Below are 16,053 nucleotides of genomic sequence, written 5' to 3'. Positions count from 1 at the left end.
TCTGTCTGCACATGATAGATATCTCTCCATATCCATGTGCCAATCTAAAAGGTATTTGTTTGTGAGATGTGGTGACGAGACATTTTGCCAATTGACTTTGGGAACCAGCCCTCACCATCTACTTCATCCTTCTCCCTCAGGGCCTCACCCCTCTCACCCTCCCATAACCTTCATTCTCACCCTCCCCTACACCCCTCCCTCACCTTCTCATCCTCGCCACTCTCAGTCTCACCCTCCCATAGCCTTCACTCTCCCCTCACCTCTTACTCTCCCCTCACTTCCAAGTCAAGTCAAGTTTATTCGTCACATACGCATACGAGATGTGCACTGGAATGAAATGAAATGTGGCAATGTTTGCGGATTGTGCAAAAAGACTCCAAAACAGGCCGAATGGCCTACTTGTGCACCTAATTTCTAGAAATTAGGTGCAGGAGTAGGCCATTCGGCCCTTCGAGCCTGCACCGCCATTCAATATGATCATGGCTGATCATCCAACTCAGTATCCCGTACCTGCCTTCACTCCATACCCTCTGATCCCCTTATCCACAAGGGCCACATCTAACTCCCTCTTAAATATAGCCAATGAACTGGCCTCAACTACCCCCTGTGGCAAAGAGTTCCAGAGATTCACCACTCTCTGTGTCAAAAAAGTTCTTCTCATCTCGGTTTTAAAGGATTTCCCCCTTATCCTTAAGCTGTGACCCCTTGTCCTGGACTTCCCCAACATGGGAGCAATCTTCCTGCATCTAGCCTGTCCAACCCCTTAAGAATTTTGTAAGTTTCTATAAGATCCCCTCTCAATCTCCAAAACTAGAGATGGAATTATCCATATCTTCATAAGACAGTCCTGAGATTCCAGGAATTTCGGTGAACCGTCTACTGCACTCCCTCTATGGCAATGACCTTCCTCAATTTGGAGACCAAAACTGTACGCAAAGAAGCTCACTACATGATAAGACATTACTTATGCTCTCCCCAAGGCTATGGCAGAAAGGCCTGAGTCCAGGAGACCCAACAGCTCAGGGGGAAGATCACTTCCTCATCACTCACCTCATAGAAACATAGGAAATAGGTGCAGGAGTAGGCCATTCCACCCTTCGAGCCATCCTTACCACTCTCACTCTCACCCTCCCCTTCACTCTCCCCTCACCGGCGGCGATGGGGATCGAACTGACCGTCACACCCCTCCCTTGTGTCCGGGGGTGGGGATCGAACTCACCCTCACACCCCTCCCCTGGGTCCGGGGGTGGGGATCGAACTCACCCTCACACCCCTCCCCTGGGTCCGGGGGTGGGGATCGAACTCACCCTCACACCCCTCCCTTGGGTCCGGGGGTGGGGATCGAACTCACCCTCACACCCCTCCCCTGGGTCCGGGGGTGGGGATCGAACTCACCCTCACACCCCTCCCCTGGTCCGGGGGTGGGGATCGAACTCACCCTTCACCTTCACCTCAAGTGGCGGCGGAGACGGTGACCGGTGACCATTGTGGGCCGGCGGGGTCCTCGCAGCTCCAGGGCCGCCCGCCCCACTGCCGTCACCCTCCTCCTCCTCCTCACTCACCCCCCGCCGCCGCCGCATCAGCGATGGGGAGGAGGTGTGTGTGGACGGGGGACGGTGTGTGTGTGTGTGTGGACGGGGGACGGTATCACGGCGGGACGGGATCAGGCGGTGAACGGGGCGCCCGCCATCGCCAGGACCCAGCCGGGCGACCGTTGGTGCGCGCCGCGGCCGTTGGGGATTTGAAAAGTGGAAGCGGGAACGTGGATAGGAACGCGCCGGGCGCTCAGGTAGGAACGGGGGCGCGCACAGTGTACGGGGGCGCGCACAGTGTACGGGGGCGCTCAGGTAGGAACCGGGGCGCGCACAGTGTACGGGGGCGCGCACAGTGTACGGGGGCGCGCATAGTGTACGGGGACGCGCATAGTGTACGGGGGCGCTCAGGTAGGAACCGGGGCGCGCATAGTGTACGGGGACGCGCAGAGTAGGGGGGCGCGCACAGGGTACGGGGGCGCGCAGCATAGGAGGGGGGGCGCGCATAGTAGTAGGGGGGCGCTCAGGTAGTGTACGGGGCGCGCGCATAGTGTACGGGGACGCGCATAGTGTACGGGGGCGCGCATAGTGTACGGGGGGGTCGCATAGTCTACGGGGACGCGCAGGTAGGTGTGGGGCGCGCACAGTGTACGGGGACGCGCAGCATAGGAGGGGGGGCGCGCATAGTGTACGGGGACGCGCAGCAGAGTAGGAGGGGCGTGCATAGTGTACGGGGACGCGCAGCATAGGGAGGGGGGGCGCGCATAGTGTACGGGGACGCGCAGCATAGGAGCAGGGGCGTGCATAGTGTACGGGGACGCGCAGCATAGGAGGGGGGGCGCGCATAGTGTACGGGGACGCGCAGCATAGGAGCAGGGGCGCGCATAGTGTACGGGGACGCGCAGCATAGGAGGGGGGGCGCGCATAGTGTACGGGGGCGCGCAAGTGGGAGCGGGGGCGCGCAATGTGTACGGGCACACGCAGAGTGTACGGGGGCGCGCAATGTGTACGGGGACACGCAGAGTGTACGGGGACGCGCAGATGGGAGCGGGTGCGCGCATTGGGGATAATAGCAGTGCATTTGACCCCCTGTTCACTTTGTCCCCTTTATTCCCCCTTTAACCCCATTCCCCCCTTTCGCCTCCCCCATACTCTCCGCTTTCCCCTTTTATCCTGCCCCCCTTTTCCCCCCTTTTCACTTTCATTCCCCCTTTCACTCCCTCTTTCCCCTTTTGCCCCCTCCCCCCTTTCTTCTTTTGCTCCTTTTTTTAAAAATTATTCTGCACTGTGTATCCTCTCCTTCGCTCTGTCTTTATATATGAATTTAACTTGATAGCAGTGTGAGGTCTTGGTGCTTTTTTGTGAATTCTGGTGCTGAGACGTTTTAGTTTGATTTTGAGATACAGCATGGAAATAGGCTCTCAGCCTACTGTTTCCATGCAGACCATTGATCACCCATTCATACTAGTTCTATGTTATCCCATTTTCTCATTCATTCCCTACACACTAGGAGAACTTTTACAAAGGCAATCTGGTTCCATCTGCTCATCATCTCCTTTCCATCCTGTTCCACCTATGCGGGCTGGAGCAGTAATACAGTTGCTGCCTTACAACGCCAGAGACTAGGGTTCAATCCTGACGATAGGTGCTGTCTGTACGGAGTTTGTATGTTGTTCCCGGGACCGCGTGGGTTTCCTGCTGGTGCTCTGGTTTCCTCTCACATTCCAAAGACGTGCAGGTTTGTAAGTTAATTGGCTTCTCTAAAGATCATAAGAGGAAAATTAGGCCATTTGGCCCTTCAAGTCTATTCCACCATTCAATCAAGGCTGATCTATCTCTCCCTCCAAAAAATATTCTCCTGCCTTCTCACCATAACCTTTGACACCAGTAATAATCAAGAATGTATCTATCTCTGCCTTAAATATATCCCTTAACTTTGCCTCCACAGCGGTCTGTGGCGAAGAATTACACAGATTCACCACCCTCTGACTAAAAAAATTCCTCCTCATCGCCTTCCTTCCTAAGGAACGTCCTTTAATTCTGAGGCTATGACCTCTAGTCCTAGACTCTCCTACTAGTGGAAACATCCTCTCCACATCCACTCTATCCAAGCCTTTCACTATTCTGTACATTTCAATGAGGCCCTCCCACATTCTTCTAAACTCCAGCGAGTACAGGCCCAGTGGCATCAAACGTTTATCATATGTTAACCTACTCACTCCTGGGATCGTTCTAGTAAACCTCTGCACCTTCTCCAGAGCTAGCACATCCTTCCTCAGATATGGTACCCAATATTCCAAATGCGCCTTATAGAGCCTCAGTGTGTAGGCTGGGCATGTGGGATAATAGAGAACTAGTGTGTGCGGGTGATCGATGGTTGGTGCAGTCTCAGTGGGCCGAATGGCCTGTTCCTATGCTGTATCTCTAAACTAAATTAAACTAAACAATCACCCAATAGTCTTTATCCCAACTCCCTTGTAGTTCTTTATATCATAGCCAACTTTCCCAATAGGGTCTCAAGTTGTTTAATCCACTGAGTTCTCCCAGTATATCTTATTGTCATAGTTTTGAAATTGTGTGCAGTTTTGTAAACAGTATTTATTTTAATGTTGATTTACCTATTCTGATTGCTTAATTCTATTTTGTCTGCATTCTTTGACAACATTACACTTTTTTACAACCACAAATTATATTTTTGATGGATGGCAGGCTATAGTTATAAAGTATCACTCTCAACAAGTTGAGACTTGATTGGCCTGATCAACCTGTTTTCAGCACATCATCATAAAAGTCACTGGATGTTCACTGAACCTGAAAATACCATTTCAATACAAACTTAATGTACGATAAGTATTCTTAAGTTTTGCAACATTCTGAGGTTTTCGGATGTCAATATAACAAAATAGTGCATTGCAGCACTCTCCATGAAAATCTGAAAAAATGATAAAATAAATAACATTCTGAAATCCAATTGTAAAACCAATTGTTGGTAATATGTTACGTTTTGAGTCAAGGAAAAAGGGGATTAGTGCAGCAATGATCTTTGTTTCATTCCTAATCTACCATGAAATAAGCGAGACCCGGGTTTGAGCCTGACCTCAGGATCTGTCTGTGCGGAGTTTGTGGGATAACGGAGAACTAGTGTGCACGGTTGATCGATGGTCGGTGCGGACTCAGTGGGCCGAAGGGCCTGTTTCTATGCTGTATCTCTAAACTAAACTGTGCGGCTGCAGGGGCTGTTTCAATAGACAATAGGTGCAGGAGTAGGCCATTTGGCCCTTCGAGCCAGCACCGCCATTCAATGTGATCATGGCTGATCACCCCCAATCAGTACCCCGTTCCTGCCTTCTCCCCAAATCCCCTGACACTGCTATGTTTATGCTGTATCTTTAATCTGAACTAAAGTTTGAGTACTGGTGTTGTATTTGGTTTCCCTGCCTCTAGAATTGGGGAGATGGAAATGCTCCGTATCTAATGTATCTAATTGGAAGTGCAGATATCTGGAAGTTGGTAGGGAATTCATTGCCATGGGCTTTATGATCTTGTTGTTGGCAAAATCCAAAGACAGTAATACTGGAACCTGTGAGAAGTGAGGGAGATTGCTCGATGCCTCTTGTACCTGAATGAACTGTCATTGATTTCAGAAAGGGAAACTGGGCGGAGGTAAAGAAAATGACAAAAGAATAATTAGGACAGAACTTGTAGATTGATGTTGGTTAAAGTTGTATCTTGCCAATGGGCTACTTGACTTTGTCAGTCAGGGAGTTGAGTATAAAAGTCAGGCAGACACAACATGCTGGAGTAACTCAGCGGGATAGGCAGCATCTCTCGAGAGAAGGAATGGATGACTTTTCGGGTCCCATTCCTTCTCTCCAGAGATGCTGCCTGTCCTGCTGAGTTACTCCAGCATTTTGTGTCTACCTTTGATTTAAAACCAGCATCTGCAGTTCTTTCCGATACATAAAAATCAGGCAGTCGTATTGCAGCTGTATAGAACTTTAGTTAAGTCTCATTTAGACTATGGTGTACTATTCTATTTATGACATTACAGGAAGGATGTGGTGGCATTGGAGAAGGTGCAGAGGAGGCTTACTAGAATGTTGCCTGGATAAGAGGATATTAGCTAAAAGGAAAGGAAAAGACAAACATTTTGATTGTGTAGTTTAATTTAAAGATACAGTGCAGAAACAGGCCCTTCGGCCCACCGAGTCCGTGCCGACCAGTGATTTCCCCATATACCAGCTCTATCCTACACACTAGGAACAGTTTACAATTTTTACCGAAGCCGATTAACCTACAATCCTGCACATCTTTGGAGTGTGGGAAGAAAACGGAGCTCCCGGAGAAATCCCACAAGATTATTGGAGAGAATGTACAAACTCTGTACAGACAGCACCTGTATTCAGGATTGAACCTGGGTCTCTGGCGCTGTAAGACAGCAACTCTACCATGCCGCCCCTATAAGGAAAGGTTGATCAAGCTTTTGATGGTATTCTCCAGAGAGCCTACCTGTTAGACGTATATAAACCGAATACAGGCAGAGTCAGGGTAGATTATAATTTTTCTCCAGGGTGAAAATATCAAATACTTTAAGGTGAGTGGGACAAAATTTAACAGGGGTATGCGGGACAAGTTTTTTTTATATAGAGTGGTGGGTGTTACTGGAATGTACTGCCAGGGGAAGGGATGGAACCAGATACGATAGCATCATGCAAGAGGCATTTAGACGGACACATGAACAGGCAAGGAATGGAGGGGTTTCGACCATGTGCAGGCAGATGTGCAGTTTAAATTAGCATCATGGTCAGCACAGACATGAAAGGCTGAAGGGCCTGTTCTTGAGCTGTATTGATCTATGTTCCATTTCATTTTTCATTAATACTTTTTATTTTTCATTAATAGTTTGCAGTGAATTTTATAGTAAAACATTTAATAAATTAATCCAGCCCAATTTAATCACCTTTAAAAGAGCTTGGCAGATAATCACAGGCTTTGTGGATCAAATTGGAATGCCTGTTGGTTTTAGTTTGGAATTGTATCAGTCCTGTTTGGCGAAGAGTGGGTAATCTGAGTTTATCAGACCTTTAGTGTTTAAGGTCTTTTGATGAACGAGCTGCCTGTCTGGCCATTGATAAGCTTTGAAGCTGGAAAGGGTTAGGATTCTTCACACTTGGCTTCAGATGACTCTGTAAGCCAATGCCATTATTAATAGGTTGGTCTGATTCAAGCTGGACAAATGCCCTGTGCTGATGGATACCATGCATTCCAATGTATGGAAAAATAGTTACATGATCCATTAAATATGCATGTTTATAAGGGAATCATGAATACTGCACTAATTATTTAAACTGCTGGCCAAATTCTACCCATAACCTACACACGAGCAAACTTACAGTTCAGATAGAAAAGATAAAAACTTTAGATTTGAGTTCAATACTGTTTCAATACTGCTAATTATTTTCTTTATTTCCTATTTAAAAATCAGAACAAAAGGACGAGAGTCTTTGATATTCTGTAATTTTTGTGTCGATTTTGTAATTGGATGTGTGATGTCTCCATTACACATAGCAGCTTTTTTTTAAAGGTTGAGAATGAAGCCAGTAATGACACTGGTTACAAACAAGTCGAACATGCAGCTTTGAAATACCACTCCAGAAAAGCAAAAAGCGCAGCAGACATTTCAGTTTCTAAATTTCTGAAGACCAGAAATCATTGAATTGATTGACATTTTAAAAGTTTTCAGGGAGAAACAACTTGCACATATATCATGTCTTTCAAAACTTCTGAGTAACGATTTTTATATGTGTGCCTGTGTTCCACGGACAGAAAACAATGACCAATTTGATTTTTTTAAATTGACGCAGTGCTGGAGTAACTCAGCGGGTCAGACGGCATCCCTGGAGAACGTGGTTAGATGATGTATCGGTTCAGGACCCATCTTCAGACGTGTTAGGTCAGGGCCCTTCGTCAGTCCCGACTCAAAACATTGTCTATCCATGTTCTCCAGAGATGCTATCTTTGTGGGGGAGTTTTTTGAAAACAGCATTTGCAGTTCCTTGTGTCTTGATTTTATTTTTTATGGTCTTGGTTGACTAATAGTCTCGATCTAGGACTCTGAGAACTCCTTGCTCAGTGAATAGTACCAACATTTTATTTTATATTCATTCACGCATGTTATGGTTTAACATCCCATTACACAGAAATCGACTATCGGAGATTCCACCACAACTTTGAGCTATTGGCCAGGAACTTGTGCTATTAAAGAAGAAACCCATAATATTTTTGACAACAGTTAAGTGTTGCCAGTGAGACAAATTATCGCTATGTATTTATGGTTAATTAGTATTTGTTCCATCACATGGGTTTTTATGTCTTTGCTTGGGGTGACTGATTCTGTGAATGAGATTATAGTATTGCCTTAAATTATCATTGCAGGTTAAGCAAGATAAATTCCTACTGCAGTAATGCCCTCAAACAAATTTGTCCTTAAGGTAAGTCTTCTGATGTTTTTTTCTTTTGTGATACTTTTAAATGTATCTTTATATAGCAATTATTATAGCATATATATAGAATTACTTGTTTGATTAAAACTAATGCACAACATACCTCATTCTTCTTTTCAAACACATTGTAGTTTTTTTACAAATACAATAAATAATAGTATTTTTAAATTGCTCAATAGAAGCACGATCGCACTTGTTAAACCCTTTGACTCGTGATTCTTCCAAGTACAATAGATCGCCTCAGATTCTAGTTTACATAGTCATAGAACCATACAGCGTGGAAACAGGCCCCTCGGCCCAACTTGTGCATGCGACCCAGATGCCCCATCTAAGCAAGTCACATTAGTCTGCATTTGGCCCATGTCCCTCGAACCTTCCCTAAGTATCTTCTCTAATACGGGAGGAGGAGGAGGAGGAGGAAGGGAGACACAAAATGCTAGAGTAACTCAGTGGGACAGGCAGCATCTCTGGGGAAAAGGAATGGGTGGCATTTCGGGCCCCTTCTTCAGACTAATGTCAGGGGAGCGGGCGGTACAGAGATAAAATGTAGTCGGGGACAGTAAGACTGGTAGGAGAACTGGGAAGGGGAAGGGGATGGAGAGAGAAGGAAAAAAAGAGCTACAAAGTTAGAGAAATCAATGCTCATACCGCTGGGGTGCAAGCTACCCAAGCAAAATATGAGGTGTCAAGGGATTGGGTAGCAATGGAGAGGCATCTGTGCTAAAAAATGCAGGATGAGATTCCTCTATGATAATAATTATTACTAAGAAAATAAATTCAAGGACGTGCTCAAAGCCTCATGGAAGTTTCCAGAAACTGCTGGGAATTTCTGCTCATAACTATTTACCTTGATGAAGGAACATGGAGATGTTATTGAGAACCTTGAGGCACAGAATGGTAGATGGAGTGGACCACCACACACATTGTCAATCCATCAGCCTAGTTGGCCCATTTGTGGGAGTCTGTGGTTCTCATGTTAGATTCATTTACCGTGGCTTCAATGGAGCATCTTGCAGGAAGGAAGAGAATCAAAGAGTGTTGGGGTATTGCAGAGGTGAGGGCTTTAGCGGGTGAAGGCACTTGCAATTAAATTTAGGGATGGTCTTCAGGGATGGTCGCCAGAATTGGAAGAGTGCACATCATTAGTGATAGGAGTAGAATTAGGCCATTCAGACCATTAAGTCTACTCTGCCACTCAATCATGGCTGATCAAACCCTCCCTCCTAACCCCATTCTCCTGCCTTCTCCCCATAACCTCTGACACCTGCACTAATCAAGAATCTATCTAGCTCTGCCTTAAATATATCCACTGACTTTGCCTCCACCACCCTCTGACTAAAGAAATTCCTCCTCATCTCTTTCCTAAAAGAATGTCCTATAATTCTACGATATATTAGTGATATATGGATATCACATATTCCAAAGCATTATAGGACTGGATGATATTGCAGAGATAGAAAACCATGATAGGATTTGAAAATAGGGATAAGAATTTTTTTAATAGTTCCTGCATAACTAGTAAAGAGTGCAAGTCAGAAAAGATAGGTGTTGAGTGTACACGATGAAACAAATTTGAAGATGTATGATCTCACGTTTGTGCAGAATAGATGAAGTGTGTCCAGCTAAGAGCCTGTGGAAGTAATGAAACCAAGAGACCACAAAGGTTTCAACAGTATATAAGCTTGGGTGTATGCAGCATTAGGTGATGTTAGAGAGGTGTAAATAAGCAGTCTTTGTGATTGTATGACCATGAGGTCAGAATGCAACTCCAGGTTATCAAGCATTAAAGCTGTGAACAGTTTGGATTACATTGGGACTGTTCGCAGGGAGAAGAATAAAGTCAGTGGATAGGGAACAGAGTTTATGACAGGATTGTGTCGGCCCTTAATATTTATGTTGGATAACCTCCTGCTTTGATCATGGATATTGGGCAAGGAATATGCAGTTTAGAGAGAGTGGTAGATTCAAGATGCTAAGAAAAACTGGATTACATCAGCATGCATGTCAAAACTGTAACTATATTTTCAGAGAAATGCATGTTCACAACATGTTAAACATTAATTTGTTGCGTAGTCAGCATCCTATACATGGGGACTCTTTGCATATTTTGTGTATGGTATGCAAAACAAAGAATTTCACCGTGACATGTCACATGTGATAATAAAGTGTAATTCATACATTAATTTATTCAACTATCTTTTTGAGCTCATTTTGACTCTTCATTGTAGGTCCATCCACTGCACTTCACATTTGCGCTAGGTATAGTTGCCACTTCTATTGCTTGATGAATGTTCTCCATATGTTATCGTGAGGGAGTCCCTAGCTGTCTGTGCACAACTCCAGCGTTACAAATTATTGATCAGCCGGCGTATCTGGCATCAAAGTATCAGGATTACATTTTGGCTCCATAGTGATAGTTCTCCTGTTATTTAATGTAACAAGCTTCATTGCGTCACAAATCAAGATTGATCACTTGGCCAAGGTACTGGAAGTCGGCAGTTATTTTTGGAACAAAATCATATCAGCATTCTCCCTTCAGAGAAATGAAAGGAATTTCAGGGAATTTATTGTTACAGCATTCAATTTAAAAATTAACACTTCCTCCAGATTTAAAAAAAAACCTTGTTTTTCTTAATCAAACTGTTGCATCGTGAAACTTATTTTTTAATGGGATTTAATTGATCAACTGGGAAAATGGGCAAAGGAATTGTAAGTGGAATTTAGCTTGGACAAATGCAAAATGATGCATTTAGAGAAATTAAACCAGGATAAAGTACATACTGGGGAAATACAATGAACAACAAAGCCCTGAGGAGTGTGCAGAACAGACCTTGGGGTACAAGTACATAGCCCCTTGAAAGTGGCATCTCAGGAAGGTAGGATGGTGAAGAAGGTTTTTGGCACACTCGCCTTAATCACTGAGGGGACTGAGTATAGAAATCAGGAGGTTATGTTAGTTGAACAAGTTGTTGGTGAGACTGCACTGGGTATATTCAATTCTGGTCACCCTGCTATGGGAAAGATGCCATTAAGCTGGAAAAGTGTGCAGAGAAGATGTACAAGGATGTTGCAGGACTCGAGGGCTTGAGTTATCGAGAGATGTGTAGGCTAGGACTTTATTCCTTAGAGTACAGGAGGCTGAGGGGTGAAATAGAGGTGTTCAAAGTCATGATGGACATAGATAGGGTGAATGTGCATAATATTTATTTCAGGGTAGGGGTATTCAAAAACTATAGGGCATAGGTTTAAGATGATAAGTGAAACATTTAATAGGAACCAGGAAGGTGACTTTCTCACAGAGGGGGGTGGTTGAGGTAAGATACAGTAACAACATTTAAAGGACATTTGGACAAGTACATGGATAGGAAAGTTTAAAGCATATGGGCCAAATGCAGACAAAATGGATTGGCTTCAATGGGGCATCTTGGCCGCCATGGAAGGGCCAATTCCGTGCCTTGGAGGTGAAGATGGACAATGGCATCCTTGTCTTCCTTAGATGGAGCAGTGAGTCCAAGAGTTGGGACTTCATGTTACAGCTGTGGGCAGTTGTGGTCGCCATACAATTGGAAGGATGTGTTTAAGGTTGAGGGGGGCCAGAAATGATTCATAAGGATGTTGTTGGGACTGCAGAGCATTTTATAAGGGGAGACTGGATAAACTGGAACTGTTTTCCCCAGAGCAAAAGAGGTTGAGGGGTAGCCTGAGAGGATTATAAAGTCATGGGGATTATAGATAAGGTGGTAGATCACAGTCTTTTTTCCCCAGAGTAGTGGATCCGAAAATGAGACGGCTTAGTTTTAAGACGAGAAGAGAAAAATCTAAAGGGCAACTGAGTGGTGACAACTGAGGAAGTGGTATACAAGGGTACAATTACAACATTTAATAGATATTGAGGCAGGTTTATAGATAGGAAAGGTTCAGAGGGATATGGGCCCTACTCAGGAATGCATCTTCATAGAAACATAGAAAATAGGTGCAGGAGTAGGCCATTCGGCCCTTCAAGCTTGCACCGCCATTCAATATGATCATGGCTGATCATCCAACTCAGTATCCTGTACCTGCCTTCTCTCCATACCCCCTGATCCCTTTAGCCACAAGGGCCACATCTAATTCCCTCTTAAATATAGCCAATGAACTGGCCTCAACTACCTTCTGTGGCAGAGAATTCCAGAGATTCACTACTCTGTGTGAAATTTTTTTTTCTCATCTCGGTCCTAAAAGATTTCCCCCTTATCCATAAACTGTGACCCCTTGTTCTGGACTTCCCCAACATCGGGAACAATCTTCCTGCATCTAGCCTGTCCAACCCCTTAAGAATTTTGTAAGTTTCTATAAGATCCCCCCTCAATCTTCTAAATTCTAGCAAGTACAAGCCGAGTCTATCCAATCTTTCTTCATATGAAAGTCCTGACATCCCAGGAATCCGTCTGGTGTTCCTTCTCTGTACTACCTCTATGGCAAGAATGTCTTTTCGAAGAGTTCTAACTCTTCGTCGAAGAGTTGGACCAAAAGGCTTGTTTCTGTGGTCTATGACTCTGCCTTTAAATTATGTTTAATCGCTGGAACTGTAGGTAATGTAAACCAGAAGGGGGAGCTCTGGAGCTGCATATATTTATAATATTAAGCAGGTCATATTATTTTCCTAAATATGTAATGTAACTATTTTTAGAAACATTTTACACTTGTTTAACTACTTATTTTCAATGTGTTCGCTGTTTAGAATCACAAATAAATTCTGGCCAATGTATTTGAATTCAATGATACTTTATTATCACGTGTAGGTAGGTGCAGTGGAATTCATAGCTTTGCATACAATCCAGAAAATCATACCATTGGTAAGCACAATCATAGATAAGTATAAAAGTGGAACGATCGTAGTGAATTGATTCAAACTAGTGCTGTATGTGAACAATCAAGAAATAATGCATTTCCATACAGTTCTGTTCAATGGTCCCCAGTTCTAATTGACCATTGCTAACTTGGATCTGTCATAATTTATAGTTTCTGGTGCAACTACAGAGTATATTATTTTAACAGTTGTGTCCAGTTTATTTTATGTTTGATATTTCAGTCATTTTTTAACTGCATTTCTTCATTTATCAGAATAATGATTTCATTTGTCCATTCAGTCGTATCAAAGATGTGTTCCACTGTAACAATATTCAGCCGTCTATTCTGAGGTTTTGTACTTTTGGTCTGGCGTTGCTGCCAATTGTTTCTCACTTCTGCCAATCAGAAGTGAGTGATGATTGACCAAGCACAAGTGAAAACACCTCCAACAGTGCGTCAAATGTTGATTAATAGGTTTTATGTTCACACTGTTTTTACACGTTCAAACTATTGCGCATTTGGTTCTGGCTCTGAAGTTCACGATCTGAAGACCTCTGCTGTAGACCTTGGTCCACTTAGCAGTGAACATTAGCTTGGTTTAGTTGACAGTCAGACGTCTGAAGTACAAAGGACACAATCTAGTTTGACAATTCCGTGCAGTGCAGACACTGCTGATTTGGCAGGGGTGCTGTGCTTTACCTGTGTAGTTAAATGTCTATTTAACTGCGCAGATGGATAGTAAAGATCTCATGGTTGTACTCGAAATAAAGCTTGGAATTCTCTCCCAGCCAACATGAAGAAAATACTGGGTATTCATCTCGCTAACCGACACAGCATGATTGCAAAGTTTGCTTACATTAGACATTGAACTTAATGGAGGTAATTAATGTGGGAAGCACACGAGAGGTGCTTCAGTTATGTGCGGTGTAAATACAAGTATTTAACAGCAATTGGCATTTTACGAACATGGGATTGCTGTACAGTTATTGTTTAAAGCAGCTTTGTTTATTTTGCCATAACCTTTAAATTAATTCAAAACTATTGCACACATTATTTTTCTTTGGTAGACCCTCGGTATTAAGGAAGACTTGCTCTAGCTCTGAGGAGACTGATTACTGCAATCACCAATAGTTATTATCTTGCCATCCCGTGCAGAACTATGTTAATAAGGGTAGGTTTCGGGTCCCCAGAGATTTCCCTTCCACCCTATTTTCTGGTCTTTCCTCAGCCTTTGTCAAAGGTTGTTGAATGTCTTGGAAAAAGCATGTGTTAATATAAATGTGGTACTAACACCTATCTCAAGGCCCTCTTTACCTTCAAAGTATGGATTTTGCAGCAGTGTTTTCATCATCATCTTTTAGTTTGCCCACATCTTCAATTACTGATGATCTGTAAAGTTATTTCAATATTTTGACATTTTGGGGTTTTTTTGGTATGAATGTTTCCTGAGCAAAATCAGTTAAAAAAAAATCACTTTAATTCTGATTAATGAATAATGCAGACCCATAGGTCTTCATTTTAAAATAATATTCAAGGTGCAAGTAATTTGGGTGTAGAGGAGGTATTAAATATGAAGAGAGGAAAAAATGTGGATTTTGACTTTGAAACTTTAGTATCTTGGTTTGAAGTGTGTGTGTGTCTGGATTTGTGTAACACACACACACTTCAAACCTTGGGGCACTGATGTCACTAAAAGTCACTCTGCTAATCCTTCCAAAAAAAACAGAATACAGGTCCACCACTGATTTGCTGGCAACTGATGGTATGGTATCTCCTTTAATCTGGACAAAATTGCAAAAACGCACTTGAAATCCCTTCCCGGAAGTACCTCGCCTAGCCCAGGTGAGGAGGCGGCCGATCCCTACCTCATTTAGGACTTCCGCGATCGATTGACAGTTTGAATTTGCTCCCTGTGGCCAGGGCTCAGGACTCTGCCACAGCCAGAGCTGGTGGATCCACTCCCATAGCCAACCTTTGCGGCCAGACTTCCGATCGGCGGGTCAAATTTGGCCCCTTGCAGCCGGGGCTCTGGAACTCCGGCCCGGCCGGAATCGTCGGATCCATTCCCATAACCGACTTCCGAGGCCAACATTACAGGCCAGCATATCAGGTCCCCGGCGGTCTAGGCAGTCCATTCTGGTAACCTTCAACTCCTCTCAAAGGCCGAGACCTCTGTTGGTCCGGCAAAAAGGATATTCCAGAAATGGTCTCGAACCGAGGGTGCCATAAAATAGGTGTATAACATATCATGTAGGTGTCTCGAACTTACTTTTACGCAGCTCGGTCACTACATTCATAATGATATCTCTGAAAGTGTTTAAGAATAAGGAGTAAGCCATTTAGAACGGAGACGAGGAAACACTTTGTCTCACAGAGAGTGGTGAGTCTGTGGAATTCGCAGCCTCAGAGGACGTGGAGGCAGGTTCTCTGGATGCTTTCAAGAGAGAACTAGATAGGGCTCTTAAAAATAGCAGAGTCAGGGGATATGGGGAGAAGGCAGGAACGGGGTACTGATTGGGGATGATCAGCCATGATCACATTGAATGGCAGTGCTGGCTCGAAGGGCCGAATGACCTACCCCTGCACCTATTGTCTATTGTTCAAAGGCTGTTTTCAGCTATGCCAGGTTGGTATATTTTGTTTTCTGTGCAAAAATATTAGTATATAATTATTGCACACTTCACACTAAAAGTTGTCAAAAAATCAGAATTCAGAAGCAAATATTTTCTCTAGCTATGTTGTAGGTTTGAAACATAACTCTAAATCTCTCAGGCACATTCTATGGTGACTTGGCTATTAGATTAGAAAAGACTCTCCAACGAGTTGCCATAGATCTTCATAGCTGGACGTTGGACAATTGTAAAAGTAAGTGAATTGTTATAAATTAAGTGTTGTTATCTGTAAACTGGGACTGCGCCCCTAGTTCTGCTTAGTTGAATCTGGTTTTGGTTACTGGCGCTGCACACAATATGCACTTTATACGCAATGGTTGTGGTTTCTGTAAGACTTTTGACAGTGTGGCAGCCAAAATCCTGTCGGTTGATAGCAGTGTCAAAGGGCTCAGAGGTGCTGAGCAATGCATTCATTAATGTTGTGGATTACAACACTACAAAAACAGCCTGGTAGTGGGAACCCAAGCAAGCGATAAGAGGTGGTGGAAAGATCTGTGTGAGTTGTGAGTGATATAG

At 44.0% G+C, this 16,053-nt stretch overlaps 1 protein-coding gene across 4 annotated transcripts in view; it reads left to right on the top strand.

The window, feature by feature from the left end:
• The first annotated feature begins 1,451 nt into the window (after window positions 1–1,451).
• slx4ip (SLX4 interacting protein) overlaps window positions 1,452–16,053 on the top strand; it is a 97,144-nt gene continuing 82,542 nt past the window's right edge. The window contains exons 1-2 of one of the 4 annotated variants that reach the window (XM_055638928.1): window positions 1,653–1,789; window positions 7,968–8,023. In XM_055638928.1, coding sequence (XP_055494903.1) covers window positions 7,997–8,023 — 27 coding nt within the window. In that variant the 5' untranslated portion in view covers window positions 1,653–1,789; window positions 7,968–7,996. Of the gene's footprint in view, window positions 1,790–1,886; window positions 1,944–7,752; window positions 7,824–7,967; window positions 8,024–16,053 lie in introns of those variants that run through there. The other 3 variants (XM_055638930.1, XM_055638929.1, XM_055638927.1) reach the window with 3 other exon arrangements.

This window comes from Leucoraja erinacea, chromosome 8 (assembly GCF_028641065.1).
Source record: "Leucoraja erinacea ecotype New England chromosome 8, Leri_hhj_1, whole genome shotgun sequence".
In the NCBI taxonomy this organism is placed as follows: domain Eukaryota; kingdom Metazoa; phylum Chordata; class Chondrichthyes; order Rajiformes; family Rajidae; genus Leucoraja; species Leucoraja erinaceus.
The sequence above is the reverse complement of the archived record's forward strand: the minus strand, read 5'-3'. Positions and strand labels throughout refer to the sequence as shown.